This window comes from Pseudorasbora parva, chromosome 25 (assembly GCF_024679245.1).
Source record: "Pseudorasbora parva isolate DD20220531a chromosome 25, ASM2467924v1, whole genome shotgun sequence".
NCBI lineage: Eukaryota > Metazoa > Chordata > Actinopteri > Cypriniformes > Gobionidae > Pseudorasbora > Pseudorasbora parva.
The window spans coordinates 14247913-14275027 of NC_090196.1; the positions used below are offsets into that span (position 1 = coordinate 14247913).

General features: G+C 37.2%; 1 protein-coding gene across 4 annotated transcripts in view; it reads left to right on the plus strand.

The window, feature by feature from the left end:
* The window catches only part of scaper (S-phase cyclin A-associated protein in the ER), a 177138-nt gene that overhangs the window by 137832 nt on the left and 12191 nt on the right, over nucleotides 1-27115 (plus strand). For all 4 annotated transcript variants that reach the window (XM_067435766.1, XM_067435768.1, XM_067435767.1 and 1 more), the window contains 2 exons: nucleotides 7224-7470; nucleotides 14039-14188. In XM_067435766.1, the coding sequence (XP_067291867.1) occupies nucleotides 7224-7470; nucleotides 14039-14188 (397 nt within the window). The remainder of the gene's footprint in view (nucleotides 1-7223; nucleotides 7471-14038; nucleotides 14189-27115) is intronic.

Here is a 27115-nt window from a genome sequence, read left to right on the forward strand (position 1 = left end):
TTGCTGCGTGTAGCGCTCCAGTATGATCTTTGGTGTATGAGATGTTCGGAACGTCAGCTTCATTGCTTAGAGGCTAAACTTCCCCAAGATCCTCTCGATCAGTATATGTGGTTTGTCCTTACCTTGCCTTTACATCTACCTCCCTACATTCTAGATATTAAATCTGTTTATCTGCCAATTACATTCTATCCACCCCTTCATTTTTTGCACTCATTCTATCTTTTTGTCTGTTTTTCACATTCTTTTCATTTCTTTACATACCACTTTGTGTCCATCTCTCTATACGTTCTATATACATTCTATACATCTGTCCACCACATTCTTTCATTGTCTATACATTCTACATGTTAATTCTCTAAATCTGCCCCCACCATATTTTCTTTTTCTCTGTACATTCTACACATTCATTCTATACACTTGTCTAATGCATTCTGTACATTTTTCAGTGTATTCTAAACATTTATTCTATATTTCGCCACTACATTTAATATTTATGCATTCTATGTGTTCATCTTTTCTTCAATGCTCTTCACATTCATTCTATGAATCTGTCTATAAAATGCCATCAGTCTCTCTGGACATTCAATACATTCTTTGTATACATCTGTTCATCTCTCTAAAACATTCTATACACTAATTTTATGAATCTGTCCACCACATTTTAGCAGTCTCTTTGTACATTTTATACATTTGTTTTAATCCTCTATCCATTCTATGCATTTGTCCATCACTCACATATAGCCATCACATCCATCCCATTCTTTCATATTTATGTTTTTTATGTATTTCTTTTCTTCAATGCTCTTCAAATTCATTCTGTGAATCTGTCTGTAAAATTCCATCAGTCTCTCTGGACATTCAATACATTCATTGTATACATCCGTTTCCTCACTCTAATACATTCTTTACATTCATTTTATGAAACTGTCCACCATATTCTCTCTTAGAATTAGCATTCTCTCTGTACATTTGTTTTAATCATCTAACCATTCAACATTCAAAACATTAATTCTATTCATTTGTCTCACTCACATATAGCTCACATATATTTTCTATACATTATATACACTCACCTAAAGGATTATCAGGAACATCATACTACTGTGTTTGACCCCCTTTCGCCTTCAGAACTGCCTTAATTCTACGTGGCATTGATTCAACAAGGTGCTGAAAGCATTCTTTAGAAATGTTGGCCCATATTGACAGGATAGCATCTTGCAGTTGATGGAGATTTGTGGGATGCACATCCAGGGCACGAAGCTCCCGTTCCACCACATCCCAAAGATGCTCTATTGGCTTGAGATTTGGGGACTGTGGGGGCCATTTTAGTACAGTGAACTCATTGTCATGCTCAAGAAACCTATTTGAAATGATTCGAGCTTTGTGACATGGTGCATTATCCTGCTGGAAGTAGCCATCAGTGGATGGGTACATGGTGGTCATAAAGGGATGGACATGGTCAGAAACAATGCTCAGGTAGGCCGTGGCATTTAAATTATGCCCAATTGGCACTAAGGGGCCTGAAGTGTGCCAAGAAAACTTCCCCCACACCATTACACCACCACCACCAGCCTGCACAGTGGTAACAAGGCATGATGGATCCATGCTCTCATTCTGTTTACGCCAAATTCTGACTCTACCGTCTGAATGCCTCAACAGAAATCAGGACTCATCAGACCAGGCAACATTTTTCCAGTCTTCAACTGTCCAATTTTGGTGAGCTCGTGCAAATTGTAGCCTCTTTTTCCTTTTTGTAGTGGAGATGAGTGGTGCCCGGTGAGGTCTTCTGCTGTTGTAGCCCATCTGCCTCAAGATTGTGTGTGTTGTGGCTTCACAAATGCTTTGCTGCATACCTCGGTTGTAATGAGTGGTTATTTCAGTCAAAGTTGCTCTTCTATCAGCTTGAATCAGTCGGCCCATTCTCCTCTGACCTCTAGCATCAACAAGGCATTTTCGCCCACAGGACTGCCGCATACTGGATGATTTTCCCTTTTCACACCATTCTTTATAAACCCTAGAAATGGTTGTGCGTGAAAATCCCAGTAACTGAGCAGATTGTGAAATACTCAGACCGGCCCGTCTGGCACCACCAACCATGCCGCGCTCATTGCTTCAATCACCTTTCTTTCCCATTCTGACATTCAGTTTGGAGTTCAGGAGATTGTCTTGACCAGGACCACACCCCTAAATGCATTGAAGCAACTGCCATGTCATTGGTGGATTAGATAATTGCATTAATGAGAAAGTGAACAGGTGTTCCTAATAATCCTTTAGGTGAGTGTATGTTCATTTTATATATATCTATAGGATCTCCCATATATTAATAATAATAATATATTTTATTTATAATGCACTTTTCATTCCGAAGAATCTTAAAGTGCAAAAAAGGGAAACATAACAAAAAAAAATGAATAACAAGTAAATTGAATATAGAAAAATACAAACAATCAACCAACACATAACAGTTAAAAACTTTTCTGAACAGAAAACAGAGCTGATGGTGGAAGTCTCTGTAAGCTCCACAGTACACTGTGGTCCAGTCCATGTATTACATTTCTCCCAGCGGTAGAGGCTCTGTTGCTACATATTCCCAATTCGGCAGTGTCCTGATGACGTTGTCGAGACAAGACAGCTGAAGACCAGATGGAGGGATCGCTGCAGGACCATGCAGGAGGCAAACAAAGTTTTCCGGGCACTTCTGTGGACACACCGGGTCAGCGCAGAAGTCCAAGCCGTTCCACGGCCCCAATGCAAGACGGAACAGCAACGCAGCAGAGAAGCGTAACATCTAAACATCATCCCGGGCGCTGATGACGCTGGCCCGGTGCAAACTTCAGCCACCACGCAGTTCAAGCCCGAGGGAGACCACCAGTGAACAGCCGACACCCAGAAGAGAGAGCAGCCACGGCGAGCAACATGAAATGTCCTTAAAACCAGAAGCAACCGCAACAATTCAAACAAAAACAACAGAGAAGCAGTGAAAAATGGCGAACGGCGAACGTCCTCTCAACGGCTGCCAGCAATCAGCAACAGTCCCAATTGTAGCTCTGACTGTTAGACTAGTCACAAACAAGAAAATAAAATTAAATCTAATAGTACAGTTAACATAATTTGTGGGTGGAGAAGCGGCAAACAGACAACACCAGCGTCCTCTCCCTGATGTTGCCTAGCAACATCAATTTATTAATATATTGTCCATGCATTTTAATGCATCTGTCCATCTCTGCCTACATTCTATACATTTATTCTGTCCATCACATTCTATCTACCACTCTACACAATAATTATAGAACATTTTCATCTTTATGCTTTTTCCCTCTCCTGTATCTCTTTTCTACTTGACCTCACATTTTGATTCTTTCTCTCTGATCTCCAGTCTCTTATCCCAGGCTCAGAAGTGTAAAGTCTTTGCTATCTCTCCTCATATATTTTGCCGCAGCCACCCTCACTGTGTCACTCCTGACTCAGGCAGGGCCAAATGTTACCAGTTAAGCCTATCTGCCCCATAGGCATGCTTCACAGATGGGGCTCGCCTTCGTTATTTATATCAGAATGGACAGGCTCTGGTCTGGCGAGTAAATCTAGAAGCCGGGGGGACCAGACATCTCACACGTCCTACATCCTGGGCCTTCGGTTTTTTCAGCTTAAGCAAGTAACCAGCACCACATCAGGTTCTGTTACATTCAGACAGACCACACCTTGGGCCACCTTTTGCCACGCTTCCCCTGTGCACTAGAACAGCCCTCTGCACTGCTGACTTTGTTTGAAAGGCTAGTGATTCAGATTGAAAGGTGCATAAACACGAGGAGCCTTATTTCACTGGTCTGATACATTGGATACAATGAGGAACACCTTTGGCCTTGCTAATAGAATTAGTATATAGAACAGTATTTCTGACCTTGATTTGTTTTTCATTCCTGGAGTGTCAGTCACTGGTTAACGGCTATTACCTTTTGAACAAAGTAGTCTTTTGTCCCACATCATGAGTGATTGATTTTGTTTGTTTGTATTTGAGTAAGAGCATATTTCTACACAATTTTGTGAATGTATGTTGCTTTCGGTGTCCTCGTGTGTGCCATCATTTAGGTTATGTTCAGTTAAAAAAAAAAAAGTTGTATGTATGCTGTGAAGAATATGCAGACTTTCAGTATGAATGAAGAACCAGCACAATTTTCTACAGAATCCACAATACGATGCATATTTTAAAAAGTTTAAAGCTGCAGTCTGTAAGTTTTGCCTTTGTTTTGCCATCTCTGTTTGAAACCTGCAATTGCTGTTATTTGTGGCGTTATCATCTGTACGTGAGTTGATGCACGGATGAATGTTATGTTTTGAGGAGTAGGCCTATGTGCGGCTTGCTGTCAGTCACCAGTCAAAATGATAAGTTGAATTACTCCATCTGCTGTGATAAAAGGCTATAAATGATAAATGTGAAGAACATGCTCCTCACGTGTGCTACTACTACCAGCCAGACTATTTCTTTATGTATACAGACGTGATCTAATGACGCAAAGACATGCTTGAATTTCCTGTGGAAATCTACCATACCACTCTAATTATAACATGTATGTGAAGGGGGCTGAGGTAAGGATATAGTTTTGAATATTAGCTTGCTGTGTAAATTGTTTATATTGACTTTAGATAATTTTTAACCAAAAAAAAGTTACGGACTGCAGCTTTAACTAAATATTTTATTGTTGCCATATACTATTTTTATGATTATTAATATTACGATTAATATTTTGGCAGTATGGTAAAATTGGTAGATTGGATACATTTAATATTATTATTATATTTGTATTAGGGCTGTCAATCAATTACAATATTTAATTATGATTAATCACATGATTGCCATTAGTTAACTTGCGATTAATCACAATTTAATTGCACATTTTTATCAGTTGTAAATGTATCTTAAATTAAGTTTAAATTAAGTTTTTAATACCCTAATCAACATGGGTATAGACAAATTTGCATGCTTTATGCAAATGTATGTTTATTATGAATGAAACCATACTCAGAGCAAGGCCGTACCCACCATTGAGGTCCCCGAGGTCCGGACCTCGGTAATTCTCCGAGGTGTACATAATAGAAGTTGCAAAATTATAGCCTATTAAGGCGGCGTGTACAAACAGGTGTTCTCGCCTCGCCCGGCGTATGTTTTCAATTGTTTCCAATGGATGCGCCGCACTTTTCAATAGCGCCAACAGCTGGCAGGTTTTGTCCATTTTTATGTGTTGAGCGTCCACAGTTCAACTTTGGGTGAACATCAATGTCCAATCACAGTGGAGGAGAGGCGGGACAAATGCCACAACCACCAACAACGACTGATGTTTGACATCACAACACCACGAGAGCGCTTAATAATCAGGGATGCAAACTAATAACTCAACCTGTTTTCTCGACCTGGTTTTCTTGGAAGCCTTCAGGAAATGTACATTTACAACTTTGTTTTTACCAAAACAGACGAAAATGAAAAGACTGCTTCAAACAAAGCTCAGCTTTGAAAAGAGAAAAGATACAGGGCAAGAGAAGGAGACTGGGGAAAAAAGAAAGAGAGATGATGGCGATGAGACAGAAAGAGCAGGTAGCCCACTGTGCTCAGAATAGAAAAAGCATTAGCCTACAATATATTCCTAATTGCTACACATAATGTGATTCTTGTCTGTGAAATCCAGGCTAAAGTCTCATAATCTAATATTGAGATTAGGAGCATCAAATTTTGATTTCACTCATTGGTTATATTTTCACATTGGTTTCTATCTTTGACATGATCTTACTCATTCAACATTAAATATATCAAGGTTATATGTTCAAATAATGTTCTTTACATAATGTGAATCACAAAAATTTACTTTAGCTAGGTTTTCAAAGACGGAGTCACACATATGTCGTCTTTGGCTCAATTTAACAACAAAACTGATTTTCTGATTTTCTAATTTGGAGTCTAATTTTTTTTGCAACATTTAACCAGATTCTCATTTATAAAAATCTGTTGTCTTCTTAAAATAATTTATACTGCACACTAACATGGTTTTAAAGCTACAGTTAGCTGATTCTTTGATTTTCTTATGTCTTAAAATGCATATGTAAAGGAGGGAAATGTTTTTTTTTTTTCAAACCCTCCAAAATTCATTTTTGGACCTCGGTATTTAGAAAATCCTGGGTACGGCCCTGACTCAGAGCATGAAGACTAGACATGTGTCAAAGGTCACAGATGTTTATCAAAGAACTTGTTCAAGTCTCTTAAGCCTAAGCTTAACAATTCAGAATAAGCAGTGATTTCTCTCATTTTAAAGGGTTAGTTCACCCAAAAAATGAAATTTATGTCAATGACTAATGTCGTTCCACTCCCGTAAGACCTCCGTTCATCTTCAGAACACAATTTAAGATATTTTATATTTAGTCCGAGAGCATATCCAAGTGTATGCACACTATACTGTCCATGTCCAGAAAGGGAATAAAAACATCATCAAAGTAGTCCATATGACATCAGTTAGTTAATTACAATCTCTTGAAGCATCAGAAATACATTTTGGTCCAAAAATAACAAAAACTACGACTTATTCAGCATTGTCTTCTCAATGCTTTTTAAACCTCAAATAAAGATTCAAACGGTCATGAATCAGCGTATTGATTCATGATTCGGATCGCCAATGTCACGTGATTTCAGCAGTTTGACAGATTGACACGCGATCCGAATCATGAATCAATACGCTGATTCTTAACCGTTTGAAAACAAATGCGGAAGAGAAGACAATGCTAAATAAAGTCGTAGTTTTTGTTCTTTTTGGACTAAAATGTATTTTCGATGCTTCAAGAGATTCCAACTAACCAACTGATGTTGAACCTGCAGTGGAAGTGAACCTGCAGAGAATGTGCTCAGAGTAAAACCAGACTTTTCTTTCGACCAGAAAATACAGAAACAGAAAATATGTTAGCTTGTTGGCAAAAACTGCACTTTTGGTATTTTTAGTATTGTAATATTAATGTTAACCCATTCTTTCCCTATTAATGTTTGCTGCTGCATCCTTTACGTTTATGGCTGATCTCATTTCCTCCAACTACAGGATAGGCCATGGATCAAACCGAAAACGTGCGCTGCGTTATAAACGCGTTAATTTTGACAGCCCTAATTTGCATATTATTTATTTTTACATAAATGTGGAAAAGCATAAAAATAACCATATTGTAATTCTTTCCTATGTAATTGTCGTTCACAGTTCTCTGAGTATCTTTGACAACAAACGTCAGGACCCCACCGGTTTGACGGCCCTCCTGCAGAGCACTGATCTGGTGGGCGTCCTCCACATGCTGTACTGCATCCTGCTCCACAGTGCTCCCCCTGAGCCTCTCTCTGCTGGCCCCACGGGCCCCCAGGGGCCTTACAGCCCCACCGTCATCCAGGTGGCCCTCCAGGGGTTGCGCTTCCTCAACACCTTCGCCCTGCTGGACCTCTCAGCCTTCCAGGTATTCATTTCCGATGTGCCACTTCTATGTCATAGATATGAAAACTCGTTTCCTCCATGGAATAAAGACATTTAAAACGGAATTTCAACTTTTTCCGCAATTTTTTCTTCTTCTCAGAATTGTGTTATATACAGTCACAATTGCGAGTTATGTCAGAATTGTGAGAAATGTGCAATTGTGAACTTGCAAAAAAAAAAAAATTTTTATCTCACAACTGTGAGAAAAGAAATCAAGAATTGCGAGACAAACTCTGAACTGTGAGGAAAAAAGTCAGAATTGTAGGAGATAAACTTGCTCACGGTCTCTGCTCTAATTCATCCCAAAGGTGTTCTATAGTCAGGACTCTGTGAAGTTCCTCCACACCACACTCCACATCTCTCATCCATGTCTTTATGGACCTTGCTTTGTGCACTAATGCGCAGTCATGTTGGAACAGAAAGGGGTCATTCCCAAACCGTTCCCACAAAGTTGGGAGCATGAAAATGTCAAAATGTCTTGGTATGCTGAAGCATTAAGAGTCCCTTTCACTGGAACTAAGGAGCCAAGCCCAACCCCTTAACTCCACACTATAATCCCTCCTTCAACCACCAAACCCAGAATAGTCCATCGGATTGCCAGAAAGAGAAAATTGTCAATCCAGAGAGCATGTCTCCCTGCTCTAGAGTGCAGTGGCGGTGTGCCTTACACCACAGCATCTGACCCTTTGCATTGCACTTGGAGACGTAAGGCTTTGATGCAGCTGCTCGGCCATGAAACCCATTCCATAAAGCTCTCTACGTACTGATCTTGAGCCAATCTGAAGGCCACACGAAGTTTGGAGGTCTGTAGCTATTGACTCTGCAGAAAGTTGGCAGCTTCTGCACACTGTGCGCCTCGGCATGCGCTGACCCCGCTCTGTGATTTTATGTGGCCTACCACTTTGTGGCTGAGTTGCTGTTCCCAATTGCTTCCACTTTGTTATAATACCACTAACAGCTGACCTTAGAAAATTTAGTAGTGAGGAAATTTCACGAATGGACTTATTGCACAGGTGGCAACCTATCACGGTACCACGCTTGAATTCACAGAGCTCCTGAGAGCGACCCATTCTTTCACAAATGTTTGAAGAAGTGTCTGCATGTCTGGGTGCTTGATTTTATACACCTGTGGCCATGAAAGTGATTGGAACCTGAACTGAGGGGTGTTTCAATATTTTTGGCAATATAGTGTATCTTGTAATTCTGATTTTATAACTTGCATTTGCAAGTTTATATCACAATTGCAAGAAAAAAGTCAGAATTGTGAGAGAAAGTTGGTCTTTTTTTGTGGCGGAAACAAGCTTCCTCAGATAGATGCATCAAATGGTATATGGTTGAAAAATGTAAGTATCAGTGACAATTGTACGTTTTTTCAGGGCCTGACTAAGTAAAAAGAATCTGGCTCAAGTGTCACATAGAGTCGAGAAGACTGTGTTTACTTTCTGAAAAGTACCGCAGCCGTCTGGGTAGCTACGCATCTTGTGATGGATAACCTTATTGCTCTGGTCCTGTTTACAATCTGTGATATCCTGCCTCTTTGATTCAAAGCTCTGCGGAAGGATACGGCCATCTTTTTTGTGGTGTCTATCCTGCTAATAGTTCAAGCCACCCTGTCTGCTTAAAGTAATGCTACACAGCTTGTTTTTTCTTCAGAGGGGTACACGCAGCAGTCAGACCAAAGGTTTGGCCTTTAGCTAGTGGCAGATATGTGGCCCCATCCTTCAGACAGACGTTCTGAAAAAGTAAAGCAATAAAAAGTTATTGCGCTTTCATTAATGGCTGCGTTGGTACGTCTGCACACACAAATGTGGACCGTAAAGGCATAACCCTCAAAGCTAATGGTCCAATGCCCTCAGAGCCACTGGTAGGATATCAGTGTTTCTCCACAGAACAAAGTTATCCCGGTGGATGTAAACACACCTGACCTCTGACCCCAGGCCAGCCATGTTGAAAGCTCTGGGTGAGTAATGCGGACAGTGAGTGGCGTAACATGCACAAGCTCCGGCCGTACTTCAGCCGGCATGATAAAGAGACAAGAGCGGTATCGCTAGGCTAAATCATCATGTAAACACCTAGGTGTGAACGAGGAGGGTCAGAACCCTATGAATTACTTCAATGTGTTGTTGTAGGAACTGTTTCCTGCACCAACTATTCAAAACAGTTCATTCATTATTTTTAATTAAAGTTAGTATTGGGGAGTAACTAGTTTAAAGTTTTGCAGTAGAGTGATTCAAACTCTATGAATTAGTTTGATTCAAAAAACTGTTCATTGATTTATATGTAGTGTTGAGAAATTGGATTAATTTGAGGAAATTTGAGGGTTAATTACTGTACATTTTACAATAATAGAATGATCATTAAAATTATTCAGTAATTTATGAGTCTCTGCACATCAGTCCCTGTGTAGAGACTAATCATAGGTAATATATAATCATTAGAGCTATCAAAATTAACACGTTAACGCAAATTTATTTTAACGGCACAAATTTTATTATCGCAGCGTGCATTTTCTGTTTGATCCGTGGCCTAGCCCGTAGTTGGAGAAATCGAGATCAGCCATAGACGTAAAGGATGCAGCAGCAAACATTAATAGGGGAAGAAAAGGGTTTACATTAGCATTACTATTCTGAAACAAGTGCAGTTATAGCCTACAAGCTAACTTTTATTCAGTTTAAAGTTTATTAGACTCCAGGTCGAAAGAAAAGTGCGTATTTACGCTAACCACATTCTCTGCAGTCCGAGCGCGATTCGCTGCAAGCTCACTCTCGCTCATATAAATCATTAAAACCATCACCATCACAGTACATGTGTTTTATTAAACTAAATACATTACAATTGGATAAAACGAACACGCAGGTTACTTTTCTGAACAAGAGCGCTCCTAATTCTGTTTCTCTCTAAAAACTGTAAAAACTGCCTTTATTTATATTCTTAAAATGAGAGAAATCACTGCTTATTCTGAAAGCTAAGCCTTAAGAGACATGAACAAGTTTTTTTGAAAAACATCTGTGACCTTTGATACATATCTAGTCTTCATGCTCTGAGTATGGTTTCACTAATTAATAAACATACATTTGCATAAAGCAAGCATATTTGTCCATGCCCATGTTGATTAGAGAATTAAAAATGTGAAATATATTAATTTAAGATATATTTACAACTGATAAAATGTGCACTTCAGTTGTGAATAATCGCGAGTTAACTCATTACAATTATGCGATTGATCATGATTAAATATTTTAATCATTTGACAGCCCTAATAATCATATTTGGAATATTTGATTAAAATCTGCTGTTTGTTACGATTTTCATTGTATAAATTAGTGTGTTGTTTTGTTTAGTCTGAATTTAATGTAAATTTACCTTTGCAAGTTTAATGCCGTTTAATCCAGTCATGGAAAACCCGGAAATATCAGGAAATTTTAACATTTTGATTTCCAGGACTTGGAAAAAAAATTATGTTTGTCTCTAAAATATGTAATCCACTAGAAACTGCTATTTATTATTGTAATCTTTATACAATGAGTAGTGCATTTAAAAAAATATTAATAAAATTAAATAAAAATGAGCACCTGGAAAGATCATGAAATCATGATCCATTGGTCAAAGGTGTGTTCTATATACAAGTGACCCTGTATCATCATCCTCGCTACTTTTAACTTTGCAATCATCTTAACACAAGATATATGAGGTAGTAGCAGCACTTCTGGACAATGTATTAATATTATTTCATTATTTCTCAGAGCCTCACCTACTTATTATGAAATCACCACGGACCAATGTACAAAGGTGTTTACAAGCTGGAGCGAACTTTTCGGGTTTCAAACTCCCAAAAAGAAATCCAGACAAAGTTTGTTTTGGGCTGATTTAGTCTGAAATGGTCACATCATTCAATTTTCGCTTAAAATATATCGGGGTCAGTCAAACTGTCTGTGTGAGCTCTATAGACTAGAGGCTGGTTGCACCAGCTTTGTGCAAGTTGACGTAAATGGACACTAAGTTACAACTTAAGCACTACTAAATATTTTTGTGTTGCACCATTTAACTTAGTTGAAGCATAACTCTACTTATAAACTAAATATTTACGGAAGCCTCCGATCAGGAGTAACAGTTGGAATAAAATAGCAGGCAGACTGAACTGCATCAATCAGCTCTTGTTTTACATGACAATTCGTTACACGTATGTGATAATGCTGACATATACACTAGCTTACATGTAAGAGAGAAAACATTATATGATTACTTTATTAGCGGCTCTTCAACACGAACCTGTCCAAAAGAGCGCCACTGTGTGCATCTGTCCCATCGGTCCATGTTGTTGATGTCAAAGAAAATCTGAATTTTTAATTCGTTTTTTGTTTTGTTTGTTTCAGTATTTACTTTTTTATTTATTTATTTATTTATTGACCTTTATTAATTTAGTTTCAAATACTGAATGTTTCTGAATGTTATTCATATATAAAAGCACTTGTTATTCATGATTAAGTATCATTTATAATGGAAACATATTTTTACAGTTAGTTACATGAGGGAAAAGTAGTTTGAATGAAGGATAAACTGAAATTCACGGATTTTCAACACAGCTTCTGCTCATGTGTTTAAGGTTACTATTGGGATTATTGAGGGTAAACATAATTTTTATTTATTTAAATCAAAATATATTCCATTCATGGCTGTCAAAGTTAATATCAAGTGTTAGTGCATGTAATTATGTTTAACACTGTTACTTTTTATTTCTTTTCGAAAAATATAGAGTAGGCTATGTATATTTATATTATTTTGCTTGAGGAATATAACTTTATTACTGTACTTCTGTCCAGCATCATATAATTGATGATCAACCTTATCATTACACATAGTAATTCGAATTAACTACAGAAAAAAAGTATTTTTAATATTTAAATATTGTTTAAATATTAAATATCACAATATTTAAATATACACAATATTTAAATATGGTGGTCTTTTAATATTAAAGGTATGATATTAAAAATCTTTACATTTTTGTGTAAAAAAAATCTAAATGTTGATCAGAAACTAATCAGTGTTATTTTAGTTTAATTATAGTTTTTTAATGTTTTGAATTAACTTTTATTTTATAAAACATTTAATAATATTTAATTTCAGTTTTAGCTTTAATTTATAATTGTAACTGTTTTTTTTTTTCAGTTTATTGCCAAGGCAACATTTCTAAGTTTCATTTAGTTTAAGCTTTTTTTGTCTAAAATTTGTTTTATTTCAGCTTTATTTAAATTAACATAATAATATATATATATATATATATATATATATATATATATATATATATATATATATATATATATATATATATATATATATATATATATATATATAAAATATATATAAATAATAATAATAATAACTTTAAATAATATTTTTTGTTGATAATAGCCCTTTTCCTCATTTGTTTTAATAAAAATATCACAATATTTAAATCAATTGATGGCCTTTCAGTAGTAATATTAAAAATATTGAAAATATTGAGTAAAAAATCAAATGTTGATCAGAAACTCATCAGTATTAGTTTATATTTTAGTTTTATTATAGTTTTTTTATGTTTTGAATTAACTTTTATTTTATATTTTTAGTGTTCATGTATTGCTATTTAGGTTTTTATTTTATGCCAGTTTTAGTTCAAGTTTTAACTTATAATTAAAAAAAAAAATCAGTTTATTGCCAAGGCAACATTTCTCATTTTACTTTAGTTTTCATCTAAAATGTTTGTTTTATTTCAGCTTTATTTTACTGAACATAAATGTTTTTAATAGTTTTAGTTCAGTAAAACTTTAATAGTTTTGTTTCAGTAGCCTTGATTCATGATTCTACATCCTAACAGCGATCCCCAGAGTCGGTTGAATGCTAAGGTGGCCAATCAAACAGACTGTGGTGATGCAAACACAGCGTCTTACTCCCATTACATGTGCTGGGATTTTCAGGTATTGTTGTTTGTGGTTGTTTAGACTCTCCATCCCATAACGCTCTCCTACCCAGAAGAAACTGTCGGTAGTTTCAGTGCTGACCCTGAGGCGCTCAGTCATGTTGACATGTTTAATAAATACTGTCTCTAGACCAGCAGATAGCATCTCTTTAGTTGGGGGAATTGGGGGGTCCTGTGGTGGGACTACTGATTCCAGAACCAGGTCGACCTTCACGAGGCAGTTTCACCTCCTTCTCTTGTGCCACGTCTCCTGCGGAGAAAAGAGCGTGTGAGCACCCTCGTTTCGTTCCAAACCTGTATGACTATCTTTCTGCAGAACACAAAAAAAAATCCATACAATATAAGTCATCCATGTCCAGTGTTGTTTTGGACCCCACTGACTTTCATTGCACAAACAAAAAAGGTTCTCCAAAATTCTGCAAAAGTCATACAGTTCTGGAACGGCATGAGGGTGAGCAAATGAATCTCTTAGTTTAAATTTCAGTGTGATCTATTCCAACGGTGTCAAAATCCCTATAAGACTTGTATGCATGTTCTTTTCTAATAACTATTCTTTGAGGTGAAGTTGTTGACCTGTGCCTGTTGTTTCCAGTGTGTTTTAGGAGCGGAGGGTCTCTCTCTGGCCTTCAGACACATTGTGAGTTCTCTGCTGTGGTACTGCTCTCAACAGAGCTCTGAAGAGCTGCTCCATGAGCTCATCATCTGCGTCGGATACTTCACTGTCAACCACCAAGACAACCAGGTGAGATTACCTTCATTATTAGTGTTACATAGAAAACGGATTTGCGAAGAGGTTTGTTTTATTTTTGTTGTGTTTTACACCTGGAATTAAGATGCGTTTTGGTTGATCGGATCACAAGTGGGAGGTGTGTGTGTGTGTGTGTGTGTGTGTGTGTGTGGGGGGGGGGGGGTATTTATAAATACAATAGAACAAAGATACAGAACAAATTATATTTGCTTTAAGTTTCTGAGGTTGGTCTAACATTCGAAACGATCCTGAAAGAACCTTTTAGGGTTCTTCACTTTCCACCAGCAGAACCATGTGTCGGCCCTCTAGGGACCCTTTCACAAAGTGTCAGTTCTCTGAGGTACCACCCAGGTTTCCTGAGGAACTCTTATTTGAAGCATTGTGTGGAAATTGAAGCAAATTTGAAGTTTTATTTATTTATTTTGTTGCTACTATGGTTACCATTAACTTTTTTTTATAATTAAATGAAAAACCGGTCCGTATACAAAATAAGAATTGTTTATTGTATATTATAGATACATTTTAGTACATACACTTGCAGTAATAGGCTAAATATCAATAGATAGAAGCCATTTGTACACAATAGGCTATATAAGAAAAGACATCTCAATAAAATGCATGTAAATACAAATATATTCCATGAATCAATAAAAAAAAAAAATATATATATATATATATACAGTCCCTGACAAAAGTCTTGTCGCTTGTGTACAAATTGACCTAAAGTGCCGCTGAAATATATTTCTAATCAAGATATTTTTACAAGAAATGGCTCATTTTAATCCCACCAGCTTTTGTGATAATGTTTCAGTGAAAAACTAAACTTTCAAAAAGTATTCTAATATTCACAGCTTGGTAAAGCCCATTGAGTCAATTTTTGCAAAGACATAAGTGTTGTCACCTTGTCATATGAGCTTCACCTGTGACTAATAATGGATCAATTAGGTCTCAAGTGTGTATAAAAGGAACCCCAGTACACTAGACCTTCACATCAACTGCAACTAGACCTCTGCAAACATGCCTAAGATTCACCCTGAGACTAAAGTTTTGATTATCAAGAGGCTGAAGACCAGATCCACTGCTGATGTGGCAGACACCTTCAATGTGTCTCAGCGTCAAGTACAGAGGATAAAAAAAAGATTTGAAGAGACTAGAGACGTTTTTGACAAGCCCAGGCCAGGCAGACCCCGCAAGACAACTGCTCGAGAGGACCGTTTGTTGGCTCGAAAATCCAAGGCCAGCCCATTTTCCACTGCAGCAGAGCTCCACGAGACCTGGTCACTTGAAGTCCCTGTGTCAACCAGAACAGTTTGTCAGATTCTGTCTCGAAATGGCCTCCATGGTCGAATCAGTGCCCAGAAGCCAGCACTAAACAAAAGACAATTGAAAAACGGTGTGGCATTTGCCAAGGCCCACAGCCTGCTAAAAGGATGGATGCTGGAAAAGTGGCAGAAGGTGGATTTTTCAGATGAATCTTCTGTTGAATTACACCACAGTCGCCGCAAATATTGCAGGAGACCTACTGGAGCCAGAATGGATCCGAGATTCACCCAGAAAACAGTGAAGTTTGGTGGCGGAAAAATCATGGTCTGGGGTTACATCCAGTATGGGGGTGTGAGAGAGTCTAAATCAATAGTCTAAAATACCAAGAAATCTTAGCTACCTGTTATTCCCAACCATAAAAGAGGCCAAATTCTGCAGCAGGACGGTGCTCCATCGCATACTTCCATCTCCACATCAAAGTTCCTCAAGGCGAAGAAGATCAAGATGCTCCAGGATTGGCCAGCCCAGTCACTAGACATGAACATCATTGAGCATATGTGGGGTAGGATGAAAGAGGACGCATGGAAGACGAGACCAAAGAATATTGATGAACTCTGGGAGGCGTGCAAGACTGCTTTCTTAGCTATTCCTGATGACTTCATCAATAAATTGTATGAATCCTTGCCAAACCGCATGGATGCAGTCCTTCAAGCTCATAGAAGTCATACAAGATTTTAAATTTGGATCTCACAGCACCACAACTTAATTTGCTGACATATTTTTGTATTTGCAGTAAATTTGTTCCATTTCTGTATAGGCGACAAAACTTTTGTCTTGCCAAAATTTGACCTTTCTGTCTTGATTAAATGATAAATATTTTTTCGGTGAAAATTATTTATTTCAGTGGATTAAACATCATTTGGGAGGGTTTTTGGCTTTTCATATGAGCTATTTCTAACACCAATTAATTAATTAAAAGTCAGGTTAATATCAGGTATTTCTAGAAAATAGATAAGCGACAAGACTTTTGTCAGGGACTGTATATATATATATATATATATATATATATATATATATATATATATATATAAATATAAATATTATATATTTTCTCACAGTTCTGACATTTATTCATTTATTCATACATAATATAAACTTACAGTTCCGAGTTATAAAGTCAGACGTGAGTTATAAAATAACTAAGCTTAAAGGGGTACTTCAACGCTGGGAAGATGAATCTGTATTTAAACTGGATCATCAATGTAGTAGAAATGTGAAATTATTTTTGAATTTGGTGCCTTCTAGACTGAGAAAAGACAGAAAATGTATTTTTGTCTCATGGGGATGAAAGACTACAATTCCCAGAATGCTTCGCTGCCCTTTGAGGCCATTCCCAAAGCCACCAACTTGTTTACTGAGACTGAGTTGGAGAAGACACTACAATTAAAAACTGAACGTGTCTGTTCAATATAATGAGTGAGTCACCGCGCGAGTATCACAGCACTGAGCACTAACTGCAGGAGTGAGATAAATGAGCTGATGAGCTCTCGTGATGACAGCTGAGGTAATCGCGACTACACTCGCGGCATACATTCACAACGCGAGTTCAGTCTGGGGCGTTTCAGTTCATGCCTTTACAAGCTTAACTTTCATAGAAATTAGGGATGTCAATTTTCACAAATTCCCATGATCGATCGTCGTTTAAATTAACGATCAATTAATCGATTAATCGTTAACCATAATACTGAAATATGCGTCTACAGCAGTGACAGCATTATAGCCGACAGCATGACAGTATGTGCAATGCTGCTCAAAACGCTATGTTCTTCACCAAATGAATGAGAAGGATTTTTTAATTTAAACAAAGGGCTATAGGATTGTAAAATTAGTCGATGTTATTTATAATTTAATTAAATGACTTATTTAATAACCAAATATAACCTGTAGCTAATACAACACCAACACCGCCTCAGATCTGTTATTCAGAATGTGTGGACGCTCTTCCAAGAACAACGTGCTAAAACGTCACCTAAACCCAATTAATTCCAAACGATTTTTAAAATATTGTTTTCATTAATGTTATGTAATGTGACAGTCCCAATCATAGTTATTATTAGTCGTGCGTTGCTGTTTAAACTGCGTGAGCTGAAGCTGATGCGCTGAATCAACACTGAAGTTACACTGAAGCTCTTTGCTAGCGCATTATTTAACTCAACAAAAAGCTTCCTATATGAGATTAATCAGATTTAAATAAAGTTAACAAAATATAAGTTATATATCTTCACAAAATGATGCGAATGCACAAGTGAACTTGAATTGAGTTGCTTTATTCATATTCAGAATGGGAGACGCGTGGTACGCGCTCTAGGAACAACGCTCTGAACACGGCACCTAAACCCAATGACTTTACAACCATCTATTAAAATAGTGTTCTCATTTCTGTTATGACAGTCCCAATCATAGTTATTATGCATTGCTCTGTATGCGCTGAAGCCGAATCACTGAATGAAAACCAGTAGTCATGTGTTACACTGAAGCCATTTGCTAGTGCGTTTTATTTCACTGAAAGAAACGCATCCTATATGATTGATCACATATATAATGTTACAAAATAAATGTAATATTACAAATTACTTCAGCACAATATGATGTGAATGCAGAAATTAACTTGAACTAGTTAAAGTTACATGCGCGAGTCAGAATGCGTGACTCATGTTGTGCATGCGCTCTTCCTGGATCAACGCAATGAAACACACGGCAAATAAACCCAAATACTTAACAATCACAATGTTTTATTACAATAGTTTTCTTATTAATGCTGTGTAATATGACAGTCCCACTCATAGTCATTATTAGTTGTGCATTGCTGTTGGAGCTGAAGCTGATCACCGCCACGCTTTTACTACCACTCGCCTCTAACGTTAATTATTAACCAAATGCATCCTTATGCGATACATCAGCGATAGATAGGGATGCACAAAATAAATACAATATCACAACTTACATTTGCACAAAACAAAAGGCTGCGAATGCACATGCAAACTTGCAGTCATGATGAAGGTGTAACTCCAGCTGTAAAATGGTCTCAAATAGAACTCGGGCACGCTCGCATCATTTTTCCTCCCGTTTCGCGGTTGAGCGGCACGCACGCGCATGACCCTGCTTAATCGATGATCGATAAGTCTTATCGATCAAATGTCTTATCGACAATTAATCGATCATTGATTAATCGTTGACATCCCTAATAGAAATTAATTTGAGAAGTTAAAACACTTACATTGCTCACCATAGCTCCGTTTAAATGAGTGCCTGTAGCCTCAAGCTGAGCTCTGAGTGTGATCTCCATCCCCCATGCGCAGATTCAAAACATGTGGAAATGGCGCCCTCTGCTGGCTGTAGTCTTTAGCCTTTGGGCAAACATTCCTCCTATGATGCAAATATCGTCAATTTGCATCATAGGAGGAATTTTTCCAGAAATAAAATGCATAAATCTCTTGTCTCAGGGGGATATGCACAATTATGTAATAGCACAATTATTTGAATATACTCCAGGGTTTCTACTGATACAAAGCCATATGCTAATCGCTGAAGTAACCCTTTAGCGAATTCTACCCCTCCATCTCCTCTAACTAACAAATGTGAATTTTTCAGATTCTACTCTGAGGCATATTCTTGTGACCTCTCCCCTGACCCAGCAATTGCGGTTTCCGGCTGGTCTGACTCTCTTCATGGCTTCGGCCATCTAATTCAAAAATCTGTCCAATATGGAATGATAGTAGCTATAAAAAAAAAATCATCAAATGCAACTTTTTCTCATTCTTATTTTTCTCAGAAAATATTAAAAAAAAATTATATTACCATATATTACCTGTTAGTGACTGGTATATTTTAGGCAGCAAGTGAACATTTTGTCTTTATAGTTGTTGTGTTAGAAGAAGGAAAAATGGTCAAGCGTAAGGATTTGAGCGAGTTTGACAAGGGCCAAATTATGATGACTAGATGACTGGGGTCGACAGAGCATCTCCATAACTGCAGCTCTTGTGGGGTGTTCCTCGAGTGTGTGCACGTCGCTTACCCGGGGAACACATGGCGCCAGGATGCCCAATGGGAAGAAGACAGGCCTGCATAAGCAGTGCAATGCTTTGGGCAATGTTCTGCTGGGAAACCTTGGATCCTGCAAAAATGGTTGAGGAATGGTTTGAGGAGCACAACATCGAGTTTGAGGTGTCGACTTAGCCTCCATATTCCCCAGATCTCAGTTCAATCGAGCATCTGTGGGATGTGCTGAGCAAACAAGGCTGATCCATGGAGATCCCCCCTCACAACTTACAGGACTTAAAGGATCTACTGCTAACATCTTGGTGTCAGATACCACAGCACACCTTCAGGGGTCTAGTGGAGTCCATGCCTCAACGGGTCAGAGCTGTTTTGGCAGCAAAAAGGGGACCAACACAATATTAGTCATAATGTTATGCCTGGTCAGTGTAAGTCATTAATAATCTTACCTTCTCATAGAGATGTCTTTTCTATTCAGATTCGTCACAAAGCAAATGATTGTCAAGTCACCTTTATTTATATAGCGCTTTATACAATACAGATAGTTTCAAAGCAGATTTACAGTGATGATAGGAAAGTGATTAATTCAGCTGAACTCCGTTCACCAACACAACTGAATTAGGAAACTTTCAAAACACAAAATGTATTTAAAGGAACTGTATGTAAGAAATGCATTTCAATTAATCATAAAACAGCCCTAATATGTCACTAGACATTAAAAAATCATGTTCATTTCAAATACTTATATCACTGACAGCAGTAGTCCGGCCAGGATATTTTCATTTAAAAGTTGTTGTTGCAGCCCTCAACTGATGTTAATGTTTTGGCCTGAAGCTCCGCCCTCCACCTATCGACCAATCACAAAGTCAGTAGTGATTCGGCATCCGGGGGTAGCAGGGGATAAATGATTGCAGTACCAGTTTTGGTTTAATGATATATATATATCATTTGCTGAAGTAAATTTCTGGAGTGTTAACGATTAAAAGAAAAAACAACAACAACCGTACAGAACTTAAAACCGTGATACGAACCGAACCTTGAGTTTTGTGAACCCCTAATATGCACCTAAATCACAATTATCCGTTGCAGTTTTCATCCATTTTATGTATTGTTTTTGGTATTTATTCAAGTGCATTTTTTGTAAACAGACAAAAATAACAAAAAATACGACTTTATTCATCATTGTCTTCTCTTCCGTGTTTGTTTTCAAAACTCAAATAAAGAATCAAACGGTCGTGAATCAGCAGATTGATTCGTGATTCATATCGCCAATGTCACGTGATTTCAGCAGTTTGACACGCGATCCGAATCATGAATCAATACGCTGATTCATGACAGTTTGATTCTTTATTTAAGTTTTGAAAACAAACGCGGAAGAGAAGGCAATGCTGAATAAATGGTTCAGTGGTTCATGAAGGTCGTCTACAAACCAGAAGGTTGGTGGTTCAATCCCCGGTTCGAAGTGTCCGACGAGCTGGATGGCGCCTTACATGGCTGACATAGCCGTCGGTGTATGATTGGGTGAATGTGAGGCAAAAATGTAAAGCGCTTTGGATAAAAGCGCTATATAAATGCAGTCCATATACCATCCAGTCCAAAGTCATATTTTTTGTTATTTTTGGACCAACATGTATTGTCGACGCTTCAAAAGAGTCTAACTAACCAACTGATGTCACATATGGACTACTTTGATGATGTTTTCATTACCTTCTGGACGTGGACAGCAAGTGGGCATACACTTACATTCAAAGGACAGAAAGCCCTCGGACTAAATCTAAAATATCTTAAACTGTGTTCCGAGGATGAACAGAGGTCTTACGGGTGTGGAACGACATTAAGGGTCGTAAAACTGGAGTCATTAATGAAAGAAATTTCATTTTTGGGTGAACTAACCCTTTAAATAGTCTTTAGAAATAAAAGTTTATTGATCTTTGAAAATGTGTACTTGCATTATTATGCCATTATCATTATTTTAGATGAAAATGGTCTCAGAACGACAACATTATCGCTTATCGCAATAATTTCTTGGCCAATTTTTTGTCCGGCAAAATTTGTAATTGTGACCAGCCTATTAGTAGTGCTTCATGCAGTCTCAAGCCTTACTGTAGTACTGTAAAAGATCCTTTCCTCTCCGTCACTGAGGTGTGTATAATGTTTGGTCGTCATTAGATCAAGAGCAGGTGTACTTTTCTCCTTACAAACAACCAACACAATAGCAACAAAAGGAGGCTGTTGAATAATGCAGTGACTTTGCCACCTCTGTTGGCTCTGCACTGTGTAGTAGAAACAGACATTGTTATCCGCCGCCTGGCAGTTGGCCCGCTCTTTGTTCAGCCCTGGTGGAGGGGGAAGGGGGCTGACCTAACCTGGCAGTACAGATCACAGATCAGCCTGGCATGAAGAAGTGGGAGTCCCTGAGACCGTTTGCATGCTCCGTTTACTTGGAAGCCGCCGACTGCATAGCAGGTGTGACTACGCCACACTCGGTCGGGTTTTAGTTATGCGCGCATCACGTGGAAACCTCGTCCGTGACGTCTTAATGTCCCCTCGGGGGATGGGGAAGGGAGGGGTCAGAGTCCTCGCAATTTATGAGCTTCTAATTTAAAACATTTTTGCTCTTAATTAAAGAAACGGCCTCCGTTTTTATAGCCGTTCAGTCCTTCTGCGCTGATGCCATCCAATTTAATTATTTTGATGTAGGTAATTAGCATTTGTTGGCCATTGTTGGCTTGATTTGCATATTATATTGGATAATTGAATGAGGGTTGATGATTGAATTAAGGGGGGACGTGACAGATGATTGGGCTTTGTGCTCGCATGGGGGAACTTAAACGACGAGCGGGCTGGGAATAACGCCTTGTGAATATTCATATCTTCCCAGCCCACTTTGCTAATTTGAAAAATGCCAGGCCGCAAAGTCTTTAAACTTGTGACTTCCCTCCAAGACACAAGCTGCTGTTTTATGCTGCCATTTGGCTGCACATCAGGGTTTATTATTAAAAACAGCACCATCACTGGCAGGTGCGCTGGAGAGAGGTGGAAAAAATGAAGTGTAGCTATTCGGCTGAGCTGCATTTTGGCCAAAATTGTTGCTGGTAGGTCATATACATTTTTTAATTTGTTGGATGCACCTACTACATGTGTACAGCCATCACGAGCTGGTGTGGCGAATTGAGTCGTGGCTTCACTTTACACTGTTAGTTGTCTGTTTGCAGGTGGCATGTTGGTAAGCCAACGTTGAGCTGATGAGTCAGTCGCATTTTACCATATTTCCATTATTTTTTTTCTTGGTAACATTTATCAGCATCAGTATTAAACATAACATTTTTTATGAATGTACTGTGTATGTAGATTGTGTATCTGCTTCACTATTATTATGAGCTCTTGATTTATATAGATAGATAGATAGATAGATAGATAGATAGATAGATAGATAGATAGATAGATAGATAGATAGATAGATAGATAGATAGATAGATAGATAGATAGATAGATAGATAGATAGATAGATAGATAGATAGATAGATAGATAGATAGATAGATAGATCATTTATATAAATATATAGAATATATTATATAAAGATAAATTATATAAATATATACAGTATATATATATATATATATATATATATATATATATATATATATAAAATATGCAAATATTTCTTAAATACACACACACACACACACACACACACACACACACACACACACACACACACACACACACACACACACACACACACACACACACACACACATATTTAATGATTTTGAAAGTCCCTTATGCTCATCAAGACATTATCATTTGTATTTATTGGATAAAAATACAGGACAAAAAAAACTAATCTTGTAAAATATTATTACAATTTAAAAGAATAGTATATATTTTTGTTGTGGTAAAGCTGCATTTTCAGCATCATTATCCCACACTGTGAAAAATGATTTTCATGATTTATCCCAACTTTTTTACCCGTTGTCAATTTAACTTAAGCCCTTTTTGCACGAGATTAGAATCATCTGGGGACCTCGTGTAATTTAGAAATGAACCCCCCACACACACACATCTGAATTTCGCGGGACGCCTTCGCACGGGATTAGCAAAGTCTGTGATTTTACTCAAATTTACTAACTTATATCCCGGATATGATGTCAAGACTTGGAAATGTTTTGTCGTTATAGATCTAGCTGTATGAAATAGGCTATCATAGAAGAATGTTCCTTACCGCATGCTGCTATGTTATCTAGGCTTGCTGCGATAGTCGCTGTTACACCGGTTACACAACTCTCCCATTTAGATTTTTTTTAATAAAAATTGTTTAGTTCAGTTAGAGACGGCAGAAAATTTGGTTTCAAAGCTAAATGTAAAAGCTGACATTTAAGCAAACTTGTCGTTGTACTGTTCTGTTGTTGTGTTTTTCATTAAGATTAATATTGAACACACCATTCAACCAATTCGTTCCCAAATTGGTGCAAATTCTTAAGGGAAAGTTTAATGCGCACGACTGTACAGGCATAATGGTGCGCGTTATGATTCTCTATATATATATATATATATATATATATATATATATATATATATATATATATATATATATATATATATATAAATGGACCAACTTTATATTAGGTGGCCTTAACTACTATGTACTAACATTGTAATTAATCATTTGGTACAATGCACTTATTGTGTACATAGATGTTTTTACATTGTACTTACATTTAAAAAAATGCCTGCATGTGATTACATCTGTAATTCATTTCTGTAGTTGAATGTGTAATGACATAGTTGGCACTTCCCTTACCCCAAACCCTACCTTACCCATATCACTTCATCTGTCTCTAACTCTACCCGTATCCAACCTCATATATATATATATATATTAGGGCCGGGACTTTAACGCGTTAATTAAGATTAATTAATTATGGGACTTTAATGCGGTAATTAATTACGCAAAAAAATAAATAACATAATTTTAACCACACTTATTTTTGCACCGCAGAACGTTTTTCAATGAATGAGTTTCGACGGGCCGATTATACTGGAACACCAACTAGCGCTCACATGAGTCACGACAACAACAAACCATGAGTGAACATGAACGAAGAAGCTGATGAGACTGCTTTGCTTGGCCCCGTGGATGGGAAATTTTGTTTTAAAAAACGAAAGAATGGAAGCGTCGTCAAGAGCATGGTTGTGTGCAAGCTATACAACAATGAACTTGCATATCACCGCAGCACATCGAGCCTCAAATATCACAAATATGCTTTTGCTAAACTTAATGGCAAACATTGCGCTGGTCTGCTGGACTGAAATAAATGAACAATATTTTGTTGATTAAGCTTATGTATTCAGTCATTATTCAATGGTATACTAAAAATCCATGTGAAAAATTACTACTCATTGTTCTCAGGTCAAATATTTATATGCAATTAAAATGCGATTAATTTCGATTAATTGATTACAAAGCCTCTAATTAATTAGATTTTTTTTTAATCGAGTCCCGGCCCTAAAATATATATATATATATATATATATATATATATATATATATATATATATATATATATATATATATATATATATATATAATATAAATATAAATGTTATGTATAGTCTTTAACATATTGTTTTATTTTGATTGAGAAAATGACAAGGCAGAGAAAAATGACTGCTATGGTTGCCTGCTAAATTTCAAAATCAACCACACTGAGTAATTTTCTCTTCCTTGTTATTTTTCCCATCAACTAAATATACAGTATGCCTGCAGCAACACCAACCAATCGCGAAAAGCACTTCAACACATTTAAACTGAATTAAATGACATAAACATCAGCGTAGAACTTGGCACTACGGCCCCACCCCTCTCCAGTCGGATACTTGCCAGTGTCAGGGGCCCTGGTATATATCCACACGGCCCTCGTACAGGATAAATGGAGACTGGCGCGGGAATATTTGACTTTTTCAGACTAATGTAAGCACTGGCAGAAGACAAAGACGGCGCTGACCCTGCTCTGTCTCGCGGTGCTGGGCTCTGATTCAGCCAGCCTGTGTTTACATGTGTGCATCTGAGAAATAATGCAGCTCATAAAGGCAGGGAAAAACTACTGGGGGACATTTGTTCTTTCCACATGGATATTATTCAGACCCTTACCCACAGAGCCATTTAGAGTGTGAGATATGCAGTCATAGCTGATAGGAAGTTTGTTTGTACTCTAGGGGGGCATAAAGGCTTTTGACTGATGGCCACCAGCAAAGAGAAATACATTTGTATTATGGTTTAAAGTCAACATGAAATCAAAATGTAGAATGTTTACTGTTTTAACACACATTCCTGGTCTTATTGTGAACAATTCATCAGAGAATGGTAATACAGATAAAAATATGTCTTTGTAATCTTACATTAAAGAAATTACTTTGTAATTTTGCTGGTGCCACATAAACTACTGCTCAACCTTTATTTTAAAAAAAAAATTAAAGAAAGAAAGAAAGAAATGTGTCCTTATGAATTAAATTGATCAAAAGTGATGGAAAAGCAATGTATGATGTTACCCTTTTTTATTTCAAATAAATGCTGCTCTTTTGAACTTTTTTATTCATCAAAAAATCCTGGAAAAAAATAATCACAGTTTTCACACAAAAATTAAGTAAAATAAATTAAATTAACTGTTTTCAACATTGATAATGATCATAAATGTGTCTTGAGCATCAAATCATATTAGAATGATTATTGAATGATTATGTGACACTAAAGACTGGAGTAATAATGCTGAAAATTCAGCTTTTGATCACAGAAATATATGACATTTTACAATATAATAACATAGAAACCCATTATTTTAAATTGTAATAATATTTCGCAATATTACTGTAATTTTGATCAAATAAATGCAGTTTTGATATGCATTAAGAGACTTAGAAGATAAAAAACAACAACAACCAAATAACAAATAATATTTTACAATAACCAAATATTTATTTACTTTTAAGGTACTGCAGTAAATCATGCAGTGTTACAAAAATAGCAAATTATTATCATTTTGAAAAATTGTTTTTGTGTTGACTTTAACATATTGACTTTAATGTAGTTACTTTTGTTGGTTTGGTCAAACTGTGGACCAATTACTTAATGGTGCTAATTCAAATCTAGCAAAAAGGCAAAAAATATTTGGCAGTTAAAATGGCCATAATTCACATTTCTGTTTCGACTCCTGTCCTGACAGTCATCAAACTTCCTCACTCATAGCTTGCAGGTTCTTCCAGGCAAGAATGTTATCATCTATATACACTTGGTGGTTTAGCGACGATAGCGAGGTGAAGGCTAACAACCCTTTTAGCCCCTTTTAACTTTTAGCCCCTACACCTCCAAAAATGGCAGATTGAGCCAATCCACCACACTCACTTGTCTTATCTTCTCACTCCCTTCTTTTTCTCTTTTACGTCCATCTCTCCATCACATGTATGATTCTTCCCTACAAGTGCAGGTCTTTCTCCTTTGGCCCCAAACCCCCTAGTGTTGTTCCTGAGCTTCTAATCCTAGTTTAACTGATGTTGAAACGCCTCCTTCAACAGTCCGTCACCCCAGTTGATAACCCAACCCT